The sequence below is a fragment of the Gorilla gorilla genome, chromosome 10 (assembly GCF_029281585.2).
Source record: "Gorilla gorilla gorilla isolate KB3781 chromosome 10, NHGRI_mGorGor1-v2.1_pri, whole genome shotgun sequence".
Lineage (NCBI taxonomy): Eukaryota > Metazoa > Chordata > Mammalia > Primates > Hominidae > Gorilla > Gorilla gorilla.
The window spans coordinates 43649016-43674524 of NC_073234.2; the positions used below are offsets into that span (position 1 = coordinate 43649016).

The 25509-nt window shown below is 44.7% G+C and overlaps 1 protein-coding gene across 4 annotated transcripts; it reads right to left on the bottom strand.

Annotated features, from left to right (window-relative positions):
• Positions 1-920: 920 nt before the first annotated feature.
• Positions 921-24465, bottom strand: OS9 (OS9 endoplasmic reticulum lectin). 4 transcript variants are annotated; one of them, XM_004053478.4, is made up of 15 exons: positions 23954-24465; positions 23351-23527; positions 22434-22497; positions 22230-22306; positions 21895-21993; positions 6701-6911; positions 6478-6579; positions 6159-6259; positions 5927-5978; positions 4538-4626; positions 4075-4350; positions 3314-3503; positions 2234-2398; positions 1979-2091; positions 921-1698 (listed from the first exon to the last, which is right to left on the bottom strand). In XM_004053478.4, exons 1-15 carry the CDS (start codon positions 24113-24115, stop codon positions 1573-1575), a joined length of 2004 nt encoding a protein of 667 aa, XP_004053526.4. In that variant the 5' UTR covers positions 24116-24465; the 3' UTR covers positions 921-1572. The 4 variants fall into 4 exon arrangements, with proteins under 4 accessions (XP_004053526.4, XP_018893645.3, XP_018893647.3 ...); XM_019038100.3 differs by having other exon boundaries at positions 6478-6582; positions 23954-24453; XM_019038102.3 differs by lacking the exon at positions 2234-2398.
• Positions 24466-25509: the final 1044 nt, after the last annotated feature.

The following is a 25509-nucleotide window of genomic DNA, read 5'->3' on the forward strand; positions in this document are numbered from 1 at the left end:
GCCTCAAGTGACCCGCCCGCCTCAGCCTCCCAAAGTACGGGGATTACAGGGGTGAGCCACCGCTCCCGGCCCCTCTATCCCTTTTCTTATCCTGTGAGCCCGGGGGCAGCCTTCAGCAGAAAGGCCGTTCACCTCAGAGACCAGAGCAGAGGACTCTACCTGAGTCCTCTGCACTCAAAATTAGCAGAGCATGGTGGTGTGTGCCTGTAATTCCAGTCACTGGGAGGCTGAGGCAGAATTGCTTGAACCTGGAAGGCAGAAGTTGCAGTGAGCTGAGATCAGGCCACTGCACTCCAGCCTGGGCAACAGAGTGAGACTCTTGTCTTGAAACAAAACAAACAAAATCAGAGTCCTCTGCACTGGGAGGAGGCATGTGGGGGGACCCATGCCTGCACTTGGTAGTGAAGAAGAAAGGGAGACACCAGGCCCATGTACCCTTGGGCATACTAAGAAACTGGCATGTGTGGGCAGCAGCCCTCTCTCTGCGCATGCCCAAAGGTGGAGGTCTTTTTGGAAAATGTTGAAAGGACAGGTGGGTAGGGGTGTGGATGACAAATGGAATCTGGAGCATGATATGGGAGAGACCACAGCAGAAGGAAGATCCCCGCCGGGGGGAACTCCATGGTGTGCATTTTGGCTTTCAGGGTATAAAGGGGGAAACAATAGGGAAAGACTTGGTGCAAAAGAAGGGAAGGAACAGAAACAGATGAGAAAAGGAAGATGACAGCATTGCAAGTGTTTCTTTCAATCCTTGCCAGGCCAGGCTTTGTTTAGCTACCCTGGTCTCTTCCTGCATACCCCAGCCCCCGTTTATAGTACCTGGGGAATGGGGAGCAAAGAACAGGATCAGAGCATGATCTGAAAAGAACACTGAGCCTCCTCCCTGCTGGAACCCCCACCCCACAAAAAAGGTTGATGGATTGATGGTCCAGTTGTTTATTTAGAAACCTGATTGTTCAAGAACATGGTGGGTGCTTCACACCTTTTTCACTGGGATTGTGCTGGAGGTGATGGGCAGCATTCTACCATTTCCTCAGCAACAGAGGTGAAGTCTCCTCAACTCAGAAGCACAAATTGTAGGGGACAGGGTGGGCAGGGAAAGGGAGAAGGAAATCCCAAGGCAATTCAATAGAAGAGGGTAAAGCGACTCCAGACATCACTAAGGGCAAGTGGGGGCCTGCTTGCTCAGTGCCTGCTAAGTGTCCTGCCCTCCTTGCTTTCTCTACCCACCTCCACTCAGAAGATCCTACTGAATCTCCAGGTAGGCAGCAGGGAATATCCTATCATTAGGGGACAATAACAGGAAAAGCCACAGAGGAGAGGAAGAGGATTAATCGAGTGAGAGTTCAGGAGAGCAAATATCACAGGCCCGGTGAGGTCTCAAGGTGGCTGCCAGCAGGGGCAGCAGCATTCACCCAGGGCCCCCACACCCACAGAGTTGCCCGAGAGGTCCACAGCTCAGCTCCACTCTGCTGTTTGGCCCTCAGGGGTTCCAGGGTGGGGAGGTGGGGAGGAGGCAAGCCAGTCCAGGAAGAGTCTGGATTCCGTGAAGGGTCAAGTGTAGTGTTGGTCTCAGAAGTCAAATTCGTCCAGGTCCCCTGTGCCCTCCCCACCTGGAGAGCCCCACACCCGGCGGTAATTGCTCTCCAGCTCTTTCTGCCGCTGGCGTTCCTTCTGGGCCTCTTCAGCTCCCGGCACCTGGTGGGAGAGAGTAGAGGTGGGCTGGAGCTACTGGCCGTTGAGCCCAGGGAAGTCCTGGGCCAGGCAGCTGGGGGAAGGCAGGGAATGAGGACACCCATGTCCTGAGGGGCTCTTCCTGCATGGCAGCACTCTGAGCCACTGGAACCCCAGCCTTGTCTTACAGATCAGGAAATGGAAGCTCAGCAATGGCGTGGCTGGGGCAAGCCTGCACCTCCACTCCAGGTGGGCTGGGGACAGGAGGGCTGGGGGCCAGGACTCGGGGGTAGAAGCCTCTTACCAAGATATTGAAGAAGATCTCCTTGAGGTTTCTCGTGTCCTCATCAGTCAGCCAACGTGCACCCTCTTCAGTCCCTTCAGCCCATGGGCGGACAATTTTGATCTCAATTTTCCCTGGAAAGGAGCAGTATGCAGTGAGAGGAGAGGATGGCTGGGAGCCTCAGGGCAGGCCCCCTGCCCCACTGGTCCCAGCCCCTCCACTTCCGGCAGCTTGCCCTTCCGACAGCACTGGGTCCAGCCGCCCTCCAGGGCCCACCTGCAGCTGTGAGTCCCTCCCTCTCCAGCAGCTCCTTCACCAGCCCCTCGATTTGTTTCAGCTGTGGGTTCTCCCGTTTCATCTCGAGGACAGTCAGATCCTGATTAGGGCCTCCGAGACGGAGCTTGGTGACCCGGACCCGGACTCTGTGCTCAGGATCCTCCTCTTAGAGGGGGAGACACACAGGGAAACACAAAGCAGAGGCGTGACTCCAGGGTTAGGGGTGTGGGGGTCATCTCCCCCAAAACATCAATTGGCTTTGGCAGCTCTTCCATCTCAACATGTATATGAGCCAGGGCTCAAAAAAATGTGTGCCCCGCCCCCCCCAGTTCAGCCTGTAGAGCTCCCTCCACCAATTGCAGCCTTCCATCTTCCCACCCTACCCAATAATTCTGCCCATCACCTATAGGAAAACAAATGTTTTCTGAAGCCAAAATGAGGCCACCTGCACCAACAAAGTTCTGTTTGAAGAAGCAGGTTGGAAAAGTGTGGTCTCCTCCTCCATATGTTGGGACTTTAAAGACATTTCAATGTTTATAGAGAGAGTGGGAATGGAAGGTTTGAAACTGGAACATTCCATTTAGAATATCTGATGTCCACACCCATAGGACACTATGAAATGGACACAAGGGGATACAAGAAGAAGAAATAATTTAAAGTCTATCCAGGCTATTGGCTCATGTGCAGCTGGGCTCTCCTATTCATGCCCTGACAGCTGGGGCCTCTCTTGGTGCAAAGTCCTAAAGTGGTTTTCAGCATATAGACTCGCAAGCATTCAATTACTAGCTACTGATCATCCATTGTGTGCCAGGCAGAGTGCTAGGCACTGGGTGTACAGGAGCAAACCAGAAAACCAGCAGATATGCTCTAAAAGCTGCTTCCCAGAGGGATGAATAGGAGGTAAGCACGCAAAGGGATGACGGTGTTGGGAAGCAGGCGCAAGTGAGGACAGTGTTCCAGAAAGTGGGGAGAGAATGAGCACCCTCAGAAGGGAAGGAACAGGGTCCCCTCTGGGAACAGGACCAGCTGAGGGATGAAAACAACAGACTGGGCTACTCTTCCTTGTCTGACTGCTCTCACCTGTAGGTTGGGGTGATGGGGGAGGCTTTTTGGGGACAACCCTCTTTTTCTTGTGCTTCTTCACCAGCTCTGGACTCTGTTTTTCCTCCAGTCTTTTGATGAGTTTGTTGAGAGTGGATGTCAGAGCCAGCATTGCCCGATCCCGCTCTGACTCCTTCTTCAGCCCGTCTGGGTCCAGCTCTTTCTCTGTCTGGAATACCCAAGAGAAGAGAGTGAGTCAAGGGTCTGGGGTGTGGAGGCAGCCAGTGGGCTGGGCTCTGTAGGAGAGTCTGATATTTTGAAATGGAGTTTTGCTTATCACCCAGGCTGGAGTACAGTGGTGCCGTCTCGGCTCACTGCAACCTCCGCCTCCCAGGTTCGAGCGATTCTCTTGCCTCAGCCTTCCAAGGAGCTGGGATTACAGGTGCCCACTGCCACGCCTGGCCAATTTGTTTGCATTTTTAGTAGAGAGGGTTTTGCCATGTTGGCCAGGCTGGTCTCGAACTCCTGACCTCAGGTGATCCGCCCACCTCGGCCTCCCAAAGTGCTGGGATTACAGGCGTGAGCCACCACGCCTGGCCAGAGAGTCTGATATTTAAGTCTTGTCTCTCTCTCTGGTCCCCCTTCCCCAACAGCCCCGATTAATTAGGGAAACAGCTACCACTTCCAAGTGCCCCATCCTTGCCCTGTGCTGTGCCCTCTGTTTCTTTTAGCCCGTCAGCCTGTCCTGCTCCACGGGACCAGGCGGCTGTGGAAGCAACAGGAGGAAGAGCTGGGCTTGCCTCCTGGATGATGTTCTCCAGTTCCTGCTCCATGCCAGCCTTCACCTCCGAACGGAGCCGGTCTCGGTCTGACGGAAGCAGGATCCCTTCCAGTTCCTTCTCAAATTCTCCCAGTAACTGCCGTTCATCCTCATCTTCATCCTCATCCTCATCCTCATCCTCCTCTTCTTCCATCTCTCTCTGCCGTTCTGGATCACCCCTTTCCTTCTCTGGTTCCCTCTGAGGGACTTCTGCAGCATCATCCACAGGCTGCTCTTGGCCTGTATTTGGCTTCCCCTGGGTGGGTAGGGAGTGGGGAGAAAGACAGTTGGGGTTTCAACAGAGACACATGGTCGGGGGCAGACAAACAGTAGCAGGTGTGTGGTACTGGGGGACCCAGGAGTTGAGTCCCACGTCAGGGTAGTTTTTCAAATGCTCGCAGTTGGGAGGTGGGTTCTACCCATTCCCTAAGCACGGCCTGTACCTTTTTTGTTCCACCTTTCAGCTCCTCTATGAATCGAATCAAATCCGCAGGGCTTCGAATGACTTTGACTTGCACGTTGTTCTGAAAATCTGAGATGAAAGAATAATAATCATGAACCTGTTCTGTTGTGTTTAAATTCTTTTTTTTTTTTTTTTTTTTGAGACAGAGTCTTGCACTGTCACCCAAGCTGGAGCGCAGTGGTGCAATCTCTGCTCACTGCAACCTCTGCCTCCCGGGTTCAAGAGATTCTCCTGCCTCAGCCTCCCAAGTAGCTGGGATTACAGGCGCCTGCCACCACGCCCAGCTAATTTTTGTATTTTTTTTTTTTTTTTTTTTTTGAGACGGAGTCTCGCTCTGTCGCCCAGGCTGGAGTGCAGTGGTGCAATCTCGGCTCACTGCAAGGCTCCGCCTCCCGGGTTCACGCCATTCTCCTGCCTCAGCCTCCCGAGTAGCTGGGACTACAGGCGCCCGCCACTGCGCCCGGCTAATTTTTTGTATTTTTAGTAGAGATGGGGTTTCACCATGTTGGCCAGGTTTGTCTTGAACTCTTGACCTCAGGTGATCCACCTGCCTCAGCCTCCCAAAGTGCTGGGATTACAGGCATGAGCCACCAAACTCGGCTCTTTTTCTTTTTCAACATGGTGTGTTACTATGTTGCCCAAGATGATCCTGAACTCCTGGGCTCAAGCAATCTTCCTGCATCAGCCTTCCAAGTAACTAGGATTACAGGTGTGCGCTACTGCACTCCTAAATTCTCTCTGGATTCCTAAGGACAGGTAATGAGAGACCAAGGAAGGACATGGTCCCTGCCTCTAGGATTTACCTGTTTGACAGTGAGACAAGGGCAAACATTCGCCTGCAGAGAGCACCATCCTAAGGTGGACACTCTGGTAGGAGAGATGGATGCTAACAAGCTGCTAAGTCCCCACTCTTCCATGCACTTCTGAGGCCCTTCTGGCAATCACTCTAGCTTTTAGGACTACAGAGGAGATCCTGGGGCTAAGGGCTTGTCTTCCCTGGAACCCTTCTCCTCTTTCCACAAATATTAACCATTTAGTTTATTCAGTTCCAGGCCTTCTACTATGAATTATGGATGCATTCTCATTTAATCCCATGCAACCCTCTAAGGTAGGGGTTATTACCCTCATTTTATGGGTAAGAAAATTGAGGTTAAGTGAATTACAAAGTCACCAAGTGGTGGAGCCACTGTGTTCTGCCACCTTGCTAAAATAGCAGTGCTGTCTACAAAGAGTATTAACTCCTATAAAAATGAATTTGCTGCCGGCCTGGCTACCCAACCTCCCTCCCAGTGCTTAGCTCTCCCCTCCATCCCTACCCCTGCCAATCCTAAAATATATTCAGTAAAGGAGACATGGAAGGTTCACTCACCATTGGGAGCACCAGAAGCTGAATCTGCTGCCTCAGGGCTTGGGTCCTGCTCCTGACGAGGAGAAAAGGAGAGAGTCAAGTATGAAAGCCTGTTCATGCCCTCCATACTATGAAGGCAAAGGTTCTGGGGATGTCCTTGCATCCCTAGGTAGATGTAGGTCACCTCACAATGGCCCCAGCTGCAGTGACCCTCCCCATCCCCATCCTGCTCCTCTGAGGCAGCTGGTCTCACCTCAGCCTGCACCTCCTCCCCTCCTGGGGCCTGGTCCTCTGGCTCATTAAGCATCTTCCAGAAATCTGAGTCCTTACTATCATCCTTGGTCGGGCTCGCACCTAGGGTACAGAGAACAGGGAGAGGATGATCTGACAGGAGGGGTGAGACAGAGGGGAGCAAATAGGATGGGGTCCCTTCCCCTCCTCTATCACCAAGGGAGGAGGGCCCATGGTACTTTTCCACCCCACCCCACCCCACCAGTCAGTCAGGACAGTAAGATCAGGGGAAGGGAAGAAATGGAAGTGAGTTTCACGGAACAGGTGAAACAAGGTCCTACCTGCCATCTTTTGGGGTGCCACCCCAGACTTGGTCTCACTCCACACTTGGGGGCCTAGATCTTGCAGCTCCTCTATGATTTTATCTCCATACTGCTTTGAGTCTACTGAGAAACAGCATGCAAGCAGGCCAGGAACACATTCCTCCGGCTATTCAATACTTGATCTTTTGCCACCCCCTGTCCCCGTATCTCCCCGTCTTCTCCTCCTTCTCTAATTACTCACCGGCTTGCCTCTGAACGTAGGCCATGTACTCCTCAGGCTGTAGGGAAGGGTGACAGAGGATGGCCTGCGGTGCAGCACTGGGTGGGGGCCGGAGGAGAGGGTGGGGGCAGAGCCGAGGAGTGCGAATGGTCAGCACATAAGAGCAGGACAAGGGCTCGTCCACGCGATCAATGTAGTCCCCAGAGATACCTGCACCCTCGTCACAGAGGAACTGCCAGGACAGAAAGGATGAATACACTTAATCACCAACAATAATTTGCTTTAGTTATTAGAGCAGGTGTCTTTTACTAAGCACTGATTATCTGTCAAGCATTGTGCATACACTGTGCATATGGCACTTTACATAAATTGGCTCACTTATCACAAAGACCCAGTGAGGCGATATTGGTTTCTCAACTTCGTGCCTCAAGAAACAGGTGTGGTGCAGTTAAGGCACTTGTTCAGGTTGACCAGCTTTTAAGTGGTAAAAACAGGAACTGAATTCAGGCAGCTTAACTGTAGGTAACCAATTTATGTTTCATATTCTTGTTTTGTATAAATATTGTGTGTGTGTATATATATACTTTTATTTGCTTTATATATGTATTATTATTATTATTATTATTATTATTATTATTTTTGAGATGGAGTCTCACTCTGTCATCCAGGCTGGAGTGCAATGGCATGATCTCAGCTCACTGCAACCTCCGCCTCCTGGGTTCAAGCGATTCTCCTGCCTCAGCCTCCTGAGTAGCTGGGACTACAGACATGCCCCACCACACCCTGTAATTTTTGTATTTTTAGTAGAGACGGGGTTTCACCATATTGGCCAAGCTGGTCTTGAACTCCTGACCTCAGGTGGTCCGCCTGCCTCGGCCTCCCAAAGTGCTGGGATTACAGGCATGAATCACCATGCCCAGGTGGGAAATATTTCATTACATACCTTTTAAATAATACTTTCTGGGTTTTGTATCATGGGAAAGTATTATCTATTTAATAATTAGATAAGGAATTTAAAATAGCCATTAAAAACTTGTCAGAGATATATAGATGGTTGGAGACAAATTTATGAGATATAAAAGAGGAAAAGCTGAAAATGAATGAGCTAGGCATTCATTTCAAGAAGTTGAACAAACAGCAAAATAAACCCAGAAAAGTAGAAGGAAGGAAAATAAAGATTAGAGTAGAAATTAATAGAAAACAAATACAACAGAGAAGCTCAACAGAGCCAAAAATTGTTTCTTTGAAAAAACTAGTAAAACTGACTAACCTCTGATGTGACTGACCAGTAACAAATGAATGATGCAAAAATAACCCATGAGGAATGAAAAGAGGAACCTAGTTACATATGCCACAGAGATTAAAAAGATAGAAGAATACAATGAACTTTATGCCAATAAATCTTAAAAGTCAGATGAAATGAACTCCTGAAAAGAAAACTTAAACTGTCCCAAGTAGAAACAGAAAACTTTGAATATTCCTAAAACTACTTCAGAAAATGAATCAGTAGTTAAAAATCTACCCACAGCCAGGTGCGGGTGGCTCACGCCTGTAATCCCAGCACTTCAGGAGGCCAAGGTGAGCAGATCACTTGAGGTCAGGAGTTTGAGACCAACCTGGCCAACATGGCAAAACCCCATCTCTACTAAAAATACAAAAATTAGCTGGGCATGGTGGCGTACGCCTGTAATTCCAGCTACCTGGGAGGCTGACGCATGAGAATCTCTTGAACCTGGGAGGCGGAGGTTGCAGTGAGCCGAGATCATGCCACTGCACTCCAGCCTGGGTGACATAGTGAGACTCTGTCTCAAAAAAAAAGTAATAACAAAAAAAAAAGGGATCGTCAGGGATAACATATATGACCACATTCGGTTCATTTCAGGAATGCAAAGTTGGTGCAACATTAGAAAACCTATAAATTATTTAATTTCAAAATTAAACATAGCCTTAAAACATATAAATAAAAAATTAAATTGCCAAATCCACCATCACAGTGGGAATATCAACAGAGTTCTTTAAATGATCACTAGTCAACTCAACATAAAACTGTAGAAAATCTGAACAATACAGTGAGCATCTTGAACTGCTTAACTGGAGAAAAGACATGCTTTCAAGCGCAAACATACAATTTTTAAAAAATTCATCAAAAAGAAAGTCTCAGCAATCACCAAAAGAATCACTGACACAATGGTATAAAATTAGAAACCAATAGCAATCATATAAAAACAACAAAGCAAAACACATTTGTTTAGAAATATATTAAGCATAATTCTAAATAAGTTCAGAAGCACGTAGAAACCATAATGAAAATGGAAACACCACATACTAAAATTTGAGGGATGCAACCAAAATAGTACTCAGAGTGAAATGTAGAGCTTTAAGTGTATAATTAAGAGAGAAGACAGATTGAAAAGCATTTCGCTGAAGAAGTTATAAAAATATTTGCAACTCACAGACAAAAGGACAATATCTCTACTATATAGAGTTCTTATAAATTGACAAGAAAAAGACCAGCAAGCCATTAGGAAAACGAGCAACGAATTTGGACAGCTGAAAGAAAAGAGTAAAGAAGGGAGTAGAGACAACCCTTAAATGAGGAAAATTAGACATTTTTTTTCTTAAGAGAAATGCAAATTAAAACCCCACTAAGAAATCATTCTTTCTCTGATGCCTAGCTGATGATTGGCCAAAATCCAAAAGTTTAAAAATATACTGGGTTGGCATGGCTATAGGGAAATCAGCATTCCCATACATTGTTGGAGGGAAAGTAATTTACCTAAGCAGAGTGATTTCGCAGCACGTAGCAAAATTACACAAACTTACTGCAGCACATAGCAAAACTACACAAACTTACTTCCAGGAACTCAATTTACATATCCTCTGTAAGTACAAGATTATTCAGTGCAGCACTTGTGTGTTAATAAAAGATTTAAAGCAAGCTAAATGTCCATCAACAGGGAACCATTTAGATAAAAATTGATACAGCTATATAACAGAATAACAGAAACTATATGCAGGAATAAGGATGACTTTTTTTTTTTTTTTTTTTTTTTTGAGACAGTGTCACTCTTTTGCTCAGGCTGGAGTGCAATGGTATGACAACAGCTCACTGCAACCTTGACCTCCTGGGCTGAAAAGATCCTCCCTTATCAGCCTCCTGAGCAGCTGGGACCACAGGCACACACTACCACACCTGGCTAAACATTTTTTTGTAGAGATGGGATCTCACTACGTTGGCTAGGCTGGTCTCAAACTACTGGCTTCAAGCAATCCTCCTGCCTCCACTTCCCAAAGTGCTAGGATTACAGGCATAAGCCACCACACCTGGCCCAAGTAAGGTTTTATATATATATTGATTTGGAAAGAGTGCAAAGATATATGCTTATATGTGCATTTAAAAAAATCTCAGAGTATATAAAGAAATTAACAATGGTTACCTTTCTTTAAGGATGGAAAGAGGCTAATGAGGGACAAGATGTGTTAATACTTTTCTCTGTATACCTTTTAAGCATTTCTATAGTTATGTGAATGTGATGATGCCTATCCAGAAAATTTAATATAGAATTTTTTATTTAAAAAATTTGAGATGATGTCTTGCTCTGTCACTAAGCTGGAGTGCAGTGGTGTGTTCATAGCTCACTGTAGCCTTGACCTCCTGGGTTGAAGAGATCCTCCCAACTCAGCCTCCCAAGTAGCTGGGACCACAGGCACGTGCCACCACATCCGGCTAATTTTTTTTTTTTTTTTCCATAGAGACAGGGTCTCACTGTGTTGTGTAGGCTGGTCTCAAACTCCTAGCCTCAAGTGATCCTCCCACCTTGGCCTCCCAAAATGCTAGGATTATAGGGCATGAGCTACCATGCCTGGCCAGAATTTTTTAATGTTAAAAAAAATTCAAGTTGTTAGAAAAAAAAGAAATCAGAATAACACAAAGAAAGGAGAAGGAAGGAAATAACAAAGATAAAATAAAGAACATGTGGCGGGACACGGTGGCTCACGCCTGTAATCCCAGCACTTTGGGAAGCCAAGGCAGGTGGATCACCTGAGGTCAGGAGTTCGAGACCAGCCTGACCAACATGAAGAAACCCCGTCTCTACTAAAAATACAAAAATTAGTTGGGCATAGTGGCACATAAAGCACCATCCCCTTGGTGCTTTCTCGTGACAGTGAGTGAGTTCTCAAGAGATCTGGTTGTAGCATGTCCCCCCTCTCTCTTTTGCTCCTGCTTCCGCCATGTGAGACTCTGGCTCCCCATTTGGCTTTCACCATGATTGGAAGCTTCCTAAATCCTCCTCAGAAGTAGAGGCTGCTATGCTTCCTGTATGGCCAGCACAACTGTGAGACAATTAAACCTCTTTTCTTTATAAATTGCCCAGTCACAGGTATTTCTTTATAACAATGTGAGAATGGACTAATACGATGTTAGTGAAATACTAAATGAACAACAGAGAGGATAAACAAAACCAAAAGGTGGTTATTGGACTAACAAAGTAGACAAGCCTCTGGCAACATAGATCAAGAAAAAGGAGAAAAGGCAAAGTCAATATTAGGAATGCAAAAGAGGATATATTTACAAAAAGAGATTATTAAAAAACAAAAAAACCTGTAATTTTATACTAATACATTTGAAAATTTAGACAAATGAATAATGGCCCATGAAATTATACTTTATTAAAGCTTCATGATGCAGCAAACCAAAAAAGTCTTACAATCTTTAAATAAATTAAATCAGTAGCAACAACAATCCCCACAATATACCGGTTTTGTAGCATATTGTGGGGATGGGGAGGATTTATTTTATCTAACCTTTTTTTTTTTTCAGAGAGTCATGCTCTGTCACCCAGGCTGGAGTCCAGTGGCATGATAACAGCTCCTAACAGCCTCAACCTCTCCAACTCAAGCAATCCTCCTGCTTCAGCCTCCCAAGTAACTGGGACTACAGGTGTACACCACCACATCAGGCTAATTTAAAACTTTTTTTTGAGAGACAGGAGTCTCACTATGTTGCTCAGGCTGGGCTCCTAGGCTCAAGCAATCTTCCTGCCTTGGCCTCCCAAAGTGTTGGGATTACAGGCATGAGCCACCACACCCGACCCTACCTAACCTTTGAAGAATAATCTCTATCTTAGCAAACTGCTCCACAGAGCAGAAAAAGAGGGAAGCTCCTCAAGATATTTTATGAAGTGAATGCAACTTTATACAAAAACAAGGTAAGTACAAGAACAGAAAATTATAGACCAATTCACTTACAAAAATAGTTATAAAAGTTAATTATACTATCAGGATACTGAATATAGCAATGTACAAAAAAAAAACTTCATGACCATGGATTATCCCAGAAGTGAAAGAATAAAAAAAAACCTAGAAAATAAATTAATTTAACATTTTTAATATTAAAAAAACCATATGACTATCTCAATAGACACAGAATAAGCATGTGTTAAACTTCCACACCTATACATGGTGAAAATATCCAGCAGTCTAGGTACAGAATGGAACTTCACAAACCTGATAAAAGGCATCTGCAAAAAGCCTGCAGGAAAACATCATGCTAACAGTGAAACTTCAGGAGCATCCCCTTTAAAGTCAGAAACAAGTCAAGGATGCCCAACATTGCCACTTCTGTTGCACTCGAGGTATAAGAAAAATGAAATGTATACAACTTAGAAAGGAAGAAACCAAAACTGTTTCTCTTGCAGATGACATAATTATCTATACAGAAAATCCACAAGAATTTGTGAACTACTAAAAATGAAAGAGTTCAAAAAAAAGTTGCTGAGTGTAAGATCAATATGTAAAACCAATAATGTGACCATGTACCAGCAACAATCAGAAAACGGAATTTTTGGCCAGGCACAGTGACTCATGCCTGTAATCCCAGCACTTTAGTAGGCCGACGGTGGATCACATGAGGCCAGGAGTTTGAGACTAGCGTGGCCAATATGATGAAACCCCCGCTCTAAAAAAATTACAATAATTAGCTGGGCGTGGTGGTATGCACCTGTAATCCCAGCTACTCGGGAGGTTGAGGCAGAGAATCACTTGAACCTGGGAGGCAGAGGCTGCAGTGAGCCAAGATCGCACCCCAGCCTTGATGACAGAACAAGACCCCATCTCAAAAAATAATAATAATAAAGAAAATGAAATTTGTAAAAGATGCTACTTAAAATAGCATCTAAAACTATAAGGTCCTGTATGTTTGAAATATATGCATACACAAACAAGACAAAAATAAAAACTATAAGGTATCTAAGACTAATCTCACATAAGATGTAGAAGAACTTTTAGAGAAAATTAAAGCTTTACTAAAATATAGGACAACAAGTAAATGGAAACAAACACGTTCATAGTGTATGAAGACTTCATATTATAAAGTATCAATTCTCTTCAAATCAGTCCAAAATTAAATTCCAACCAAAATCCCCAAAAGGAGTTTTAACAGAACTTGGCCAATGATAGCCCCAACAGTTTTGAAGAATAAAGGGGAGTATATCCTACCAGATACCAAGATTTGTGAAAAAGCTATAGTAATTAAAACAATGTGGTAATGACATAGGAATAGATAGACTATTGGAACAAAAGAGAAGCCAAGAAGAAAATGCACATGTATTTGAGAACTTGGTAAATAACTGAGGAGGCATTACAAATCACAGAGGAATGTATGGACTATTCAATAAACAGTGCTGGGGCAACTGTGGAAAATAGGTGTATCTAGGTCCTAACCTTATAACATACATTAAGATAAATTTTTACTGAATTGTAGTCCAAAGTATGAGAAACTCTATTCACACTTTTCTACTTTTTTAGAAACCTGAAAAAAATAAATAGATGAATAGTAAATACAAAAGGATTAAATAAAAGACATAAGATGTATAAGGTATAAAGAAAAGGACTGATAAGTTTGACTATATTGGAATTTAAATTTTTTAAATTAAAATTCATTTAAGACACCATAAACAAAACAAGAAGACAAAGTATAGATAGAAAGAATGTAGGTGACAAATAATTAAATCTGAAATTTATAAAGAATGCCTTCCTAACTTATTCTGTGAGGCTGGCATTACCATAATATCAAAGCTAGACAATACTACTACAAAATACTACAAGAAAACAATAGACTAATATCTTTTTTTTTTGGAGATGGAGTCTTGCTCTGTCACCCAGGTTGGAGAGCAGTGGTGCGATCTTGGTTTGCTGCAACCTCCATCTCCCAGGTTCAAGTGATTCTCCTGTCTCAGTTTCCCGAGTAGCTGGGATTACAGGTGTGCGCCACCACGCCCAGCTGATTTTTGTATTTTCAGTAGAGATGAGGCTTCACCATGTTGGCCAGGCTGGTCTCGAACTCCTGACCTCAGATGATCCACCTGCCTTGGCCTCCCAAAGTGCTGGGATTACAGGTGTGAGCCACCACTCCCGGCGACTAATATCTTTTATACATATAGATGCAAAATTCCTCAACTAAATGGTAGCAAACCAAATTCAGCAGCATATTAAAAGCATTATACATCATGATTTATGTTGGATTCACTCCAAGAATGCAAGGATGGTTCAACATAGGTAAATCAATGTCACATACTACATTAATAGAATGAAGGGGAAAAAACCCACATGATCATCTCAACTGATGCAGAAAATGGACTTGATAAATTCAATAAACTTTTCATGTAAAAAAACAATCAGCTAGGAATAGGAGGGAATGTCTTCAGTTATTGATAAAGTCCATATAAGAAAAACCCACAGTTAACGTCATACTCAATGGTGAAACATTGAAAGCTTCTCCCTTAAGATTAGGAACAAGACAAGGACAGCCATTCTTTTCACTTCTATTCAACATAATACTAGAAGTTTTAGAGTGATTAGGAATGAAAAAGAAATGAAAGGCATCCAATGGTGTTTTTTATAGAAAAAAAATCTTAAAATTCATATGGAATGTCCAGGGATCCCAAATATCCATAACAATATTTAAAAAAGAACAAAGTTAGAGGACTCACATTTCCTGGCTTAAATCTTAATACAAAGCTACTATAATCAAAACAGTGTGATACTGGCAAAAAGACAGACATATTTACCAATGGAATAGAATAGAAAGGCCAGAAATAAACCCTCACATATATGGTCAATTGATTTTTGGTAAGGATACCAAGAATATTCCATGGGGAAAGGACAGTCTTTTCAACAAACGATGCCAGGAAAACTGGATACCCATATTCAAAACAATGAAGTTGGACCATATGCAAAAATTACACCATATATAAAAATTAACTCAAAATCAGCAGCTGGGCACAATGGCACACCCCTATAATCCCAGCTACTCAGAAGCTGAAGTAGGAAGCTTACCTGAGCCCAGGAGTTTGAGGCTAGCCTGGGCAACATAACGAGACCCCCATCTCTAAGAAAAAAAAATTAACCTCAAATGAATCAAAGACCTAAATTTAAGAGCTAAAACTATAAAACTCTTGGAAATCAAAATTAAAAGCTTTTGTGCACCAAAGGACACTGCTGATGCAGGAGAATTGCTTGAACCTGGGAGGCGGAGGTTGCAGTGAGGTGAGATCGCGCCATTGCACTCCAGCCTGAGCAACAAGAGTGAAACTCTGTCTCCAAAAAACAAAGCAAAACAAAAGATAGTAAAAAGGCAACCACAGGATGGGAGAAAATACTTACAAATCATAGATCTGATAAGGGATTAATATTCAGAATTTATTACATAAAGAACTCTCACAACTCACCAACAAAAACCAACTCAATTGAAAAATGGGCAGAGGATTTGAATAGACATTTCTCCAAAAAAGATATACAAATAGTCACCAAGCACATGAAAAGATGTTCAACATCATTAATCACTAGAGAAATGCAAATCAAAAACCACTATGAGATACTACTTCACACCCATTAAGATGGCTATTACTGAAAAAAAAGAAAAAGAAAACAAAGGAAAATAAGTGATGGAGGTAGTGTGGAGAAACTGCAACCCTGTGCACTGCTACTAGGAATGTAAAATGATGCAACTGCTATGGAAAACAGTTTGGCAGTTCCTCAAAAAACTAAACCTAGAATTACCATAAGGCACATTCTACTCCTAGGTACAGACCCAAAAGAATTGAAAACAGGACTCAAACAGATACTTGTACACCAATGTTCATCACGGCATTATTCACAATAACCAAAAGATGAAAACCTATTTGTCCATCCATCGATAAATAGGTAAACAAAATGTATATACAGACAGTGGAACATGATTAAGCCATAAAAAGAAATAAAATTCTGATATATGCTACAACATGGATGAACCTTGAAAACACCATGCTAAGTGAAATAAGCCAGACACAAAAGGACAAATCTTGTATGATTTCACTCATGTGAAGTACCTAGAACAGGAAACTCATACAGACAGAAAGTAGAACAGAGTCTGGGAGAGGGAGAAATAGGAGTTATTTTTGTTTGGGATGATGAAAAAAGTTTTGGAAATAGTAGTGATGGTGATAGAACATTGTGAATGTTTCCACTGAATTGTACACTTAAAGACTGTTAGAATGATAACTTTTAGGTTATATATTTTTTCAATCATTAAAAAAATTGAGGGCCAGGCATGGTGGCTCACACCTGTAATCCCAGCACTTTGGGAGGCCAAGGCGGACGTATCACAACGTAAGGAGTTCGAGACCAGCCTGGCCAACATGGTGAAACCCCGTCTCCACTAAAAATACAAAAATTAGCTGGGCATGGTGGCGGGCGCCTGTAGTCCCAGCTACTCAGGAGGCTGAGGCAGGACAATTGCTTGATCCTGGGAGGCGGAGGTTGCAGTGAGCCAAGATCACACCATTGCACTCCAGCCTGGGCAACAAGAGTGAAACTCTATCTCAAAAAACAAAACAAAACAAACAAAAAATTGAATTCACCAATAACATACACTCCTGTAACCCAGTGATTCTACTTTCTAGGTATTTCCCTGGAGAAATTCTTGTACACTCACAATAAGACCTACATTGCAGCACTGTGTATAAGGGCATTAGAGTTGAAACCCAACTGTTTATCAACAGAGGAATGGGTAAGTAAGCAATGAAACACAATACAGACATTAAAATCACTCAACCAGGCCAGGCATGGTGGCTCACACCTGTAATCTCAGCACTTTGGGAGGCCAAGGTGGGTGGATCACTTGAGGTCAGGAGTTCAAGACCAGCCTGGCCAACACGGTGAAACCCCTTCCCTACTAAAAATATAAAAATTAGCTGGGCGTGGTGGTGGGCACCTATAGTCCCAGCTACTCAGGAGGCTGAGGCAGCAGAATCGCTTGAACCCAGAAGGCTGAGGTTGCAGTGAGCCTAGATTGCACTACTGTATTCCAGCCTGGGTGACAGAGCGAGACTCTGTCTCAAAAAAAAAAAAAAAAAATCACTCAACCAGAGCTCCATGTCATGCCATTGAATGGCAAACACACTGATCAGTGAAAAAAACAAGTTGATACTCCTGATGTATAATTTTAAAACACAAAACACTATCTATTGTCTGTAATATATATATCAGTAATAAAAATACAAAACAAACATAGTGAGGGTTGTGGTTGTTTCTGGCGAGGAGGGAGAGTGACTAAATATGAAGGTGGGCTTTAGCTATTAGCACAAGCATTTTATTCCTTTTTTTAAACCAGAGATCTGAAACAAATCAGGCAAAACATTAACATCTGTTTAACTTGGCAGTGAATTTATGGGTCTCTATGACACATTTTTTGTATAATTGTATGTTTTATAACTTAAAAAAATCTTTGATATCTCTAGAATCTTATATTTATAAGAATTGAGTTGGTCTACTACGCTAGACCTTCCTTTTGAGGCAAATTGCTCTCCCAGGGTTCTGCATCCCAGCCCTGTCCGCATTTTTTTCTCACTTTTTCTACTGTACCTTGATCTCCCTCTCCTCCTTTCCACTAACATCCACCCAACAGCTTTCAACATGTTCTAGTCAGTTGCATCTTAAAACACACACCAATAAATAGGAATGTATTTAATTCCATATAGCTAACCAGTTGTTCCCTAGCCCCACAGAGACTGCACTTTTAACAACATGCACGCTGTTCCTATTGAGGAGGCATCAGGCCAGCAACACATCACAGTGCCTGCCCTGGAGTAGGGACTTTACCTGATCACCTAGGCAAGTGGCATAAGAACTGAAAACTAGAAGCAACCAGACAGGAATGGCCTCAACTTTCTGCCACCAAAACCTCCAGACTCACCAGCAAATACACCATTCCAGTTACGACCCTAGACCTTCCTTTTGAGGCAAATTGCTCTCCCAGGGTTCTGCAACCCAGCCCCGTCCACATTCTTTTCACATTCTCTCTACTGTACCTTGACTTCCCTCTCCTCCTCTCCACTAACATTCACCCAAGTCTTCAACATGTTCTAGTCTGTTCCATCTTAAAACACACACCAACCACAGAATGCCCCCTCTCTCAACCCCCCAGCACCTCTCACTAATGCTTACCTTTTATCTCCCCTTCATATCCAAACTTCTTCAAAGATTTCCACTTTCTTTTTCTTTTTTTCTTTTCTTTTTTTTCTTTTTTGAGACAGTCTCACTCTGTCACCCAGGCTAGAGTGCAATGGCGCGATATCAGCTCACTGCGACCTCTGCCTCCCGGGTTCAAGCAATTCTCCTGCCTCAGCCTCCCGAGTAGCTGGGATTACAGGCGCCCACCACCACACCCGGCTAATTTTGTATTTTTAGTAGACATGGGGTTTCACCATATTGGCCAGGCTGTTCTTGAACTCCTGACCTCAAGTGATTTGCCCGCCTTGGCCTCCCAAAGTGCTGGGATTACAGGCATGAGCCACCGCGCCCAGCAGAGTTCCACTTTTTTACCACTTTTCTCAACACCTCATCTTCACCACTCTGCTCAAATTGCCCCAGCAAAGATCACCAATGATCTCTATCATTAAGTCCAACCAAAGGACTGGTCAGGGGTGCCTGGAAGTAGAGAATTTATACTTTCCATCTGGCTCTCTTCTCTACTGTCTGAATTTTTTATTTCCATATACATGTTTTGCCTTTATTAAAATAATAATGACTATGATCGCCTATAAGCAGTTTTTAATCCTCCTCTTCCTTGAAGGTTCAGGCACAGCCAACGCCATGGACCAGTTTCCCCTTCAAATGTGTCCTTCCTCGTTTCCATGTCACCATAGCCTCCTGTCTGGCCCTTTCTTCTGGCAAACCCTCTTCTTCCCATGCTCTTAGTGATGGCTTCCTTGAAGTTCCGTCCCACTTTTCTCATTAGATACTGTTTTCTTTGGGGGATTTCATCCATACCTTGGCTTCAGTTATGGCTGATACAAGGACAACTCCCGACCTCTGGGTTCAATTCAGATCTCTCTGCTGAACTCCAGACCCAGAGATCCACAGCCCCCTTGGAAATCTCTACTTGAATGCCTAGCAGCCACTAAAATCATATTCAAAGCCAAACTCACCATTTTCCTTCACCATACCTACTCCTCTTCCCATTATACCTATCTCAGGAACACGAATCACCCTCTATCTAACTGCATAAGCCAAAAGCCTGGAAATCATTCTTGACTCCTTCTTACTCTGTTGATTTTACCCCCTAAATCTGTCTCTAAATATTCACATTTCTTCATCCCCAGGCCACTTTTATTTCACACCTGGATTACCACAGCTGCCTAAGTGAGCTCTCAATCTTTGCTATACTCCAGCTAGAGTGGGCCTTCAATTCCAAACCTGAATATGTCATCATTCTGCTTCAAATACCTCATTGCCTCCCCCAACCATTGTCTCTTGGATTGTCTAAATTCCTCATCATAGCTACAGAGCCCTTCATGACCTGTCCCCTACCAACCACCCAGACTCATCTCCTACACTCCTCTTCCCATGATTATCCCCTCAGTCCCTGTGAGTATGTCAGTTCCTGGGATAGGCCATTGCCTCTTGTCTCCAGGCCTTTTGCACTTAGCGCACCTTCCATTTGGAATGCCCTCTCATTCCCCCCACCATCCTCTCCATCTGCTAGTCTAACTCCTCATCCTCCAATGTCAGTTCAAAGGTCACTTTTCCCAAGAGGCCTCCTTTTCACCCTGGACTCTGTCCCGACTGTGTGCTCCCCTGCGGGCTGCACTTCACTGCTCATGGCATTTATCCTGCTTGTTGTGGCTGTTCATTTAACATATCTCCTGAGAGCAGGACTAGGTCTCATCCACCTTTTTGTTCCTAGTTTCTATTAGTGCTTGGCACAGGGCATATGTTCACCAGATATGAGGAAGCTATGCAGTCTTGACCTCAGTTCTTGGCCTACTGAAGATACAAACACCCAAAGGAATAACTAGAATACAATGAAGTAAGTGCTATAACGGATTATATATGTGTGTGGATGCTTGTATTATTAAGTGGTGAAGGAACACAACTAACTAATTTTCTGGGTTAATCAAGAAAGGTGATATTAGAACTGGCTTGTCAGTCATTTCATTCATTCAATGAATAATTTCTAGGTACCTATTTGAGTGAAGCACTGTTCCAGGAGCTGTGGATACATAAGAAAACAAGATAGACATCATCCCTGCCTTCCCAGAGCTTATCTTAGTGAGGGAAGACAGAAATTAAACTTAAACAAATACAATAATTTCAAGTAATGATACATGCTTTGAAGAATGCAAAACACTGTGGATGCTTACCAGGACAGGAGAAATGGGTGTGTGTGTGTGTGTGTGTGTGTGTGTGTGTGTGTGTGTGTGTGTGTTAGGTTCCCTGGGAGTTGTCACTTGAATATAACTTGAATGAGGGGATGGGGCCAATCATTCAAATATCTGCAGGAGACTGCTCCAGGCAGAGGGAACAATGAGACCCACTGGTTTGAAGGACAGAAAAAGGCCAGTGTGGCAGAAATACAATGAGTACTTATATCTCTATCCCAGACCTTGTCCCTGAATTCCAGAACCACAGAGCCAGCTGTCAACTGGACATCACCACTAGGATGTCTAAAGGCACCTCAACCCTCAATATCCAAAACCAACCTAATTTCCTCCCCTAAACCTGTTCCTTCACACTTCAGTAAATTACAATTCCATCATTCCAGTTGCTCAAGCCAAAATCTTGAAGTAATCCATGATTCTATCCCACATCCAAACCATCAACAAATCTCATTGGCTCTACCTTCAAAATATATCCAGAATCCAACTACTTCCCATCACCTCCACTGCCACCACCCTGGTCTGTGCTGAAACATTTGGATCTTAGCCTTTGTGCAAGGCAGAAACATTGAAGGTTTTTCAGGACTGAACAGAGAAGTGATGCAGACTTACAGGTGTGTTGGAGCCAACTGGTAAGTTTTGGAGAATGTTGCAAGACAGTTGACATCATTTGACCTGCGCATCATGGGAGTATTTATACCACAGGCATTGGCAAACATTACAGATCAGGGCTTCCCTCCCACACCCATAGAGATCTGGGGGTCCAACACTTACCAGCACACGACTGCAGGTACAAATCTGCATTATGGGAAAGATAACTCTGGCAGGTGTCATGTAATTCTTTACAGGCGTGTATATTTGTGAATACATGAGAATCACCCAAGGAACTTTTTGCATTCTATATTTGCCTGCCTCCACTCAGCTAAGGACCACTAGATGAGAAGCACATGTAAAGAAGCTGTTCGCAGGGATGCAGGCAAGAGTGAAGGTACTGACCACAGGAAAGCACAGGAGAGTTTTGAGAGATATCTAGTGCTGGGATTACAGGCGTGAGCCACCGTGCCCGGCCTGGAAATAATGTGGGGTTTTTTTTTTCTTTTTTGAGACAGAGTCTCGCTCTGTCACCCAGGTTGGAGCACAGTGGCACGACCTCGGCTCACTGCAACGTCCGCCTCCCAGGTTCAAGCAATTCTCCTGTCTCAGCCTCCCGAGTAGCTGGGACTATAGGCACCCGCTACCACGCCCGGCTAATTTTTGTATTTTTAGTAGAGATGGGGTTTCACCATATTGGTCAGGCTGGTCTCGAACTCCTGACCTCAGGTGATCTGCCCGCCTCGGCCTCCCAAAGTGCTGCGATTACAGGCATAAGCCACTGCGCCCGGCTGGAAATGTGTTTTAAACTTTGGATTTAGGGTCTGGGAGGGGACCCCCCCTCCCCCGACTATAAGATGCAACCCTCTTCCCTTAGAATCTGAACTGTCCCTGTGGGAGTGTCAACTTCCCTCTCTCAAGACTCACCCGAACCTCGGCCTCCCGGGGCCTCCCATTAAGGTCGCACTTGGACCCATTGCCATAGGTCTGGCTGTGGTAGCGTTTAAGACGATGCTGCTTGGAGGCCTGGAGGAGACATGAGGCCGGAATGGGGGACATGAGAAAGATAGCAAAGAGGAAGGATGGCACTGCATCCCCAAAGAGACAAAAGAATGGCCAGTGCCCCCAGGCCCCAGGAAACTTTGTCCTAATGGCCACCAAGCCCCAAGAAACAGATCAGCTAATCTTGACCCTCCCCTTCTTGTCAGGGCTCTCAGCTGGCGGCCAGAACCCTTTCTTCCCAAATCCCACACTCTTGCCACCTTGGCTGTTTCATCATCCCAGTCGAAGGCCGATTGGTAGTAGCCGAGATAGAGGACTTCACCTTTGATCTCTGAATCTGCAAGGGAAGCCACAGTGAAGCACTGTTACTCTTAAGAGGAGGAGGAGGAGGAGGGAACTGGGGAGGCAGGTTACCTTCCATGATATGACACTAAGGGCTTAAGGAAAATATAGGAGTGAGTTACCTTCCATGTGGTATTGCTGGATGTGGCGTCCATAACAGAATTCATATGTCCACCAGTCCTTTGTCTGACAATTAAAAAATAAACAATCAGGGGGATGGAGTGCAGACGTCTTTTCTTGGAACCAGAGTCTCCTGGCTCCAAGACACATAACCTCTCATCTACTTACACACTCAATTCTCTTCCCTTCACTTCCACTCTCAATTCTCCAGACTTTCAGTAAGGAGGGAGGGCTGCTTTCCTTCTGTGACTTGGAGAGATATCTCTAAAGTCTGTTTTCCACTTGTGGTCTTTCCATTCCTCCCTTTTAAAAGATTTTTTAAATCCTTATTTGCCCTCCATAAAGATGAGAAATTATGGTATCCCTGAAGCAATTATATTAGGGAAACATAGAGGAACCCAAAATTAAATATTAATTGAACTTCTTGAACATTCCTTGCACTGTTCTGGCCACTGGGAATACAACTGTGAACAACATTAATTCTTTGACCTCATGGAGTTTACATTCTAATGCGGGGAATCAGACCGAAAATAAACAAACTGATTAAGTAAATATGATTTCAGATCATGAAAAGTGCTACGATGAAAATAAAACAGGATACTGGAGCAGAGTGATAGGGCAGGGGGTGACTTTAGCAAGTAGGCTTAAGGAAGTACTCCTCCTACCCCACGCAGACCCTCAATCTTGCTTTAGCCCTTTTCTGAGATCTTCTATCCTAACCTTCTCCTACATTCAGCAAAGTGTCATCAGTGGTTGCAGGATTCTTTGCTTCTTTCCTGTCCGTGTAATCTGTCTACTCCTCCAGAGGTCTTCTTAACCACTACAGGTCCCCTAGATCCTGCCTCATTCAGTGGACTCCAGTTCTCGGATGAACTGCTAGTTTCCAAGCCCTCATTCTATCTAACCCAGTCCCTTTCACCTTCAGCAAGCAGGGAGCATCTCTCATTGGGCTCAACAACTCAGGGATCCCAGGCCCTTGGTAAGCAGGTGTTTCCTCCTCCCTTTCACGCTGGAAGTGAATAGCTCCAGCTGGCAGGCGACACTCATAGCGCTGTTTGTACTTAGAGGAGACAATCACCACGTCCGAAGATTGGCTCTGGGAAAGAAGGGAGGGTCGGGGGGCAAGGAAGCAAAGAAAGGCTGGGATCAGGGAGAACAACGAAATCCCTCTTCAAACCCTCGGGAAGAGATCAGTCGAAGACAGAATAAGCCATAAGCCCTCCAGCTGTATTTAGTGGGTGAGAGGAGAGGGCGCTTCCATTTCTCCACGGGGGCGGAGTCCGGGTGTTTCGATCATAAACTGAGACCTGAAGGTTGACAGCGGGAAGCCCCACCTCTCCCAATTCCTGGCCCCCAGAGAATGGGTCTCAGTCTGCGACCCCCAGGGGTCACCGTAAAAGCAATACCTACTCTTCCCGATTCCCCGTAGGCTCCAGCCCCAGACTCCGGAGCTGCCCTTCTTCCTCTATCTCTTACCCGCTTCCTCTTCTGCCCGGACCCTCGCCCCTTATACGCCTCTCACCTGCCCTCCCATGACAGGCAACGGCAGGATCTCGATCCCATAACGCATCTCACTCAGCTCCTCCAGGTTCAGGCTCCCGACACCACCGGTCAGACTTGCGGGTAACAGGAGTCCCAGAAGCAGCAGTCCTAACAAACTGGACAGCAGCGTTTCCGCCGCCATCTTTCGTTCCCCTTCTTATGCAGAGAATCTGTTTCCGCCCTAAGCCAGGCAGCGGCCTCAACACGCCCATCGGCGCCACATGATTTTATTGGCTGTACGTTCTATCCCTCCCACGTACCCTATTCCTATTTGTAAACGTGGCTCCAAGGCCCCGGGGAGGTGGATCACGACGATTAGAAATATCAATCGCTGTCCGTGATTGGTCAGAGACCAGCCAATCATCGACAAGATCAAACCCCTTCGCGTTCCCCAATTTCAGAGGCGAGGTCTATGCGCTTGGTCCTTTTAAGTTTGCCCTCTGTCTTCGCCCAGCTGTCATGCGCATCTCATTGCTTTTTCAGACGTCTCTTGCATTATATCCTGCTCACCGCCGGGCGGAGTATTGAGGCAGATAGGTAGCGTGCGCAGTGCCGGTGAAAGTTATTAAATGCTTGTTGCAAAACAAACAATTATTATACAGACGCTTACCTCTTTTCATATACACATATTGCTTTGAGGCAATCAGAAAATTTCTGTCAAAACCTTCCTATACGATCCTGCAGTTGACCTCCAGTAAAATGACCTCCAGTAAAAATCCTAGAGAAATAATGCGGGCAGCCAGACGCGGTGGCACGCACCTGTGGTATCAGCTACTCCGGAGGCTGAGGCAGGAGGATCTCCTGAGCCCAGGAGTTCAAGTGCAGCCTGCGCAACACAGCGAAACCCCGTCTCAAATAAGTACGTACATACATACATATACACATACATACATACATACATACATACATACATACATACATACATACATGCATACATGGGCTTCCAGTTAAGGTGAAATTATGTATTACTCTCCAGGCCGTAAGAAAGGGAAAGGAGACAACAACAGCAACATTTTGGAAGCTGGAAATCAAACAGAAGAATGTTAACTGGTTTAGCAAACTTGAGAATATTTATTACGAAACAAAGGTAAACAAGAGGCTGATTATACCTTTGGAAAACCCTCTCTGGGGAATCTCACCAGCCCCCAACGAAAAATCCCAAAGATACCCTCATCAGAGTTATCTTAATGATATAGATAATTAGAATGAATTCCACATGTAAGACTTTGGCCTACGTGCCCCAGCCCTCATTCCACTTTCCAATCAGCTTTTTAGTGTTCTTACTCTTCAAAATAAATAGCCAGAGATCATTAGACATTTAAGGAAGGACTTTAATATACAAGTCAGAAACAAAAACAAACAAGAAGGGAAAAGCAAATGAGAGGAAACATAAATTGCAAGGGAGGGGAAAAAAACACTAAAAATACAAAATTTAAAAATAGGCCGGGCACGGTGGCTTACACCTGTAATCCCAAAACTTTGGGAGTCCGAGGTGGGCGGATCACTTGAGGTCAGGAGCTCAAGACCAGCCTGGCT

Excerpts from the sequence above, each read along its gene's own strand:
- OS9 (XM_019038100.3), bottom strand. The coding sequence starts at position 24,115 with ATGGCGGCGGAAACGCTGCTGTCCAGTTTGTTAGGACTGCTGCTTCTG. Across the intron at positions 6,260-6,477 it reads GGCACCCCAAAAGATGGCAG|GTGCGAGCCCGACCAAGGAT; the intron begins GTAGGACCTTGT and ends TCTGTACCCTAG. Across the intron at positions 2,399-3,313 it reads CCCATCACCCCAACCTACAG|AGGAGGATCCTGAGCACAGA; the intron begins GTGAGAGCAGTC and ends TCCCCCTCTAAG.